Genomic DNA, 2253 nt, shown 5'->3' with positions numbered 1-2253 from the left:
GTGCGCCGCCGCGGCAACATACACCGCCTCGCCGGCGACGCCAACAACGACGACGATAATAACACGTGGAACGGAAACTCTACGCAGCAGATGTAATTCTATCAAAGACATTCAAAATATATAGAGTAGACATAGTGAACATTTTGTTTACCGGTAACTTTTTTGAAAGGTACTATGTTAGTTGTCAAATGTAGAACAACCTTTTATTGATATGAAATAAAACTTTAGAAAATCATTATATAATGGTAGTAAAATAATATATAAACATTTAAATATGTTTCACATCTGTTAGCAATAACTTATTTAAATACAATTAATTGTATTGATATGTGCATTTGAAGATCTTTGAATAGTTACGATTTTGTGGATCAGGTGAATAATATCTGAAGTGAAATGTAAACTATGCGTCCTCTATATATTTTTTGAATCTCTTTGACTTCTACATTTATTTATGTTTTATTGTAAGGTGTGTCGGGACCCTGTTTATAATTTTGATTCCATTCCGATTAACTGCATGACGTCATAGCTTGTAGCGAATAAAGAATTTAGTGAGACGGAAATTGGTGTGAACGATGACGTCATAGCGTGTACAGGCAGATCTTTTCGCGGTGTTCCACTTTGAAGAATTTAATTCCTTGCAAAAAGACAAACTCATATAATTAACTATTTAGATCAAACGACAGGTTAATAATAAAAACAATTAGTCGTGTATTTTCGACCTTTTTTCATAGAGGCGCATTTAAAGATGTGTTCTAATATGTATTGTTAGTTCAGACGATTGTCTTAGTTAAGTTGGGACACCGCCAGATTCCCTGATTGTACTTTTTCACATATTATGTCCACTGACTTAGTGCGATCGATCTATACATTATATCAACGCATTACGCGTATACGCATTTTACGAGATAAAATTATTTTTTTTTGCTACATATTTTATTATTATTTTTCCCCTTTAATATAATTAAAACATGTTATTCCATTACTGCTTTTAATGTTTCATGACCTATTTATTATAAATTATTATTAAAATATTTCACGATCACGTGCGAAATTTACCTATCCTAGATATTTCATCTGGTTTTATAAAAACTACTTAATATTCAAGGAATATAACAAAATTATGTGTAGTATCTTAGTATCTTGAGTTGGCACTTAATGCAGAAGAGTACTCTTGTAACCGACGTCCCAACTCAAATACCGCGTATTTTATATCAATGTGCAATCATAATAACTTATAAATAATGCTTTACCAGTTCCTTTTATAATTATAATACATATATAATCACAAGTATTGATAATGAGAAAAAAATATTTCATAAATTTTCAAATTTACATTAAAATCTAGTCTAGCTTTTAGCCATTTTTAATTTGCTCACAAAACTTGTATTGGTATTCATATTATCATATAAATCACTTATAATTATTGGTCTAGTAATAAAAATATCTTCTCTATAAAAAAAATAGCACCCATCAATGTTTCTAGGATAGTTATAAACTATTTGTAATTTTCACGTTGTTTATTCGTGAATAAATGTATCATAAATATTATGTTATATGTAATCGTTTGTTTTAATTATTAATCCTTTAACTGTAACCATATAAAAAAATAATTATCATTGAATTGTCAAAAAATATTTTTATCCTCAGTCCATTTCATAAAAAAAAATCGAATCGAAGATCTCCTCGTCTTTGAAGTCGGTTAAAAATAGATAGCAATACGGTATTTTGGATAAGTAATAAGACCGTATTATTTTAGAGAAAGTTTGCTAAATTTAAGGATTCAATTTCAGACTTAGCGAAATCTAAGTTAACTAACAGTAAAATGCAGCGGTAAGTCTGACTTTCCGTTAATAGCCCCTTTGTTCTCTGATTCAAGGTATGACGTATACGAATTTCATTGTGTATTTGGATTTCCATGAAATATCTCTACAAAAACATCCCTCATTATTTAGAAAAAAAAACTTTAGTACCTACAGATCATACGGGTTCGCCACATTCGGCGAAAATATAATTTAAACGCGCCCCGGGTTATTGAGGGTAACCGGGCTCATTTTTATTCTCCCGCACTAGTGGGTACATTTGAATCCCTCTATTGAACGGTCGAGCGCGAGGCTTATAGAGAGGTGTGCGGGAGAAAGACTCGTCTACAAGAAGAAATTTGAGTCGATCAGTTAAAAAGTGCGAGTTTAAAGGTCATCGGAAGACAATAGGCGTGGCATTTGCAGACAGCATCGCTGACGCCATAATGATCCC

The 2253-nt window shown here is 31.6% G+C and overlaps 1 protein-coding gene across 1 annotated transcript in view; it reads left to right on the top strand.

The window, feature by feature from the left end:
• Positions 1-979, top strand: part of LOC106106944 (UBX domain-containing protein 1-B) — an 8358-nt gene extending 7379 nt beyond the window's left edge. The window contains exon 11 of the mRNA XM_013287603.1: positions 3-979. Within this exon, the coding sequence (XP_013143057.1) occupies positions 3-96 (94 nt within the window). The 3' untranslated portion in view covers positions 97-979. The remainder of the gene's footprint in view (positions 1-2) is intronic.
• The last annotated feature ends 1274 nt before the right edge of the window (positions 980-2253 follow it).

The sequence above is a fragment of the Papilio polytes genome, unplaced genomic scaffold (assembly GCF_000836215.1).
Source record: "Papilio polytes unplaced genomic scaffold, Ppol_1.0 DF822067.1, whole genome shotgun sequence".
NCBI classification, from domain to species: domain Eukaryota; kingdom Metazoa; phylum Arthropoda; class Insecta; order Lepidoptera; family Papilionidae; genus Papilio; species Papilio polytes.
Note: the sequence above shows the minus strand (reverse complement) of the source record. Positions and strands in the feature narration are given on the sequence as shown.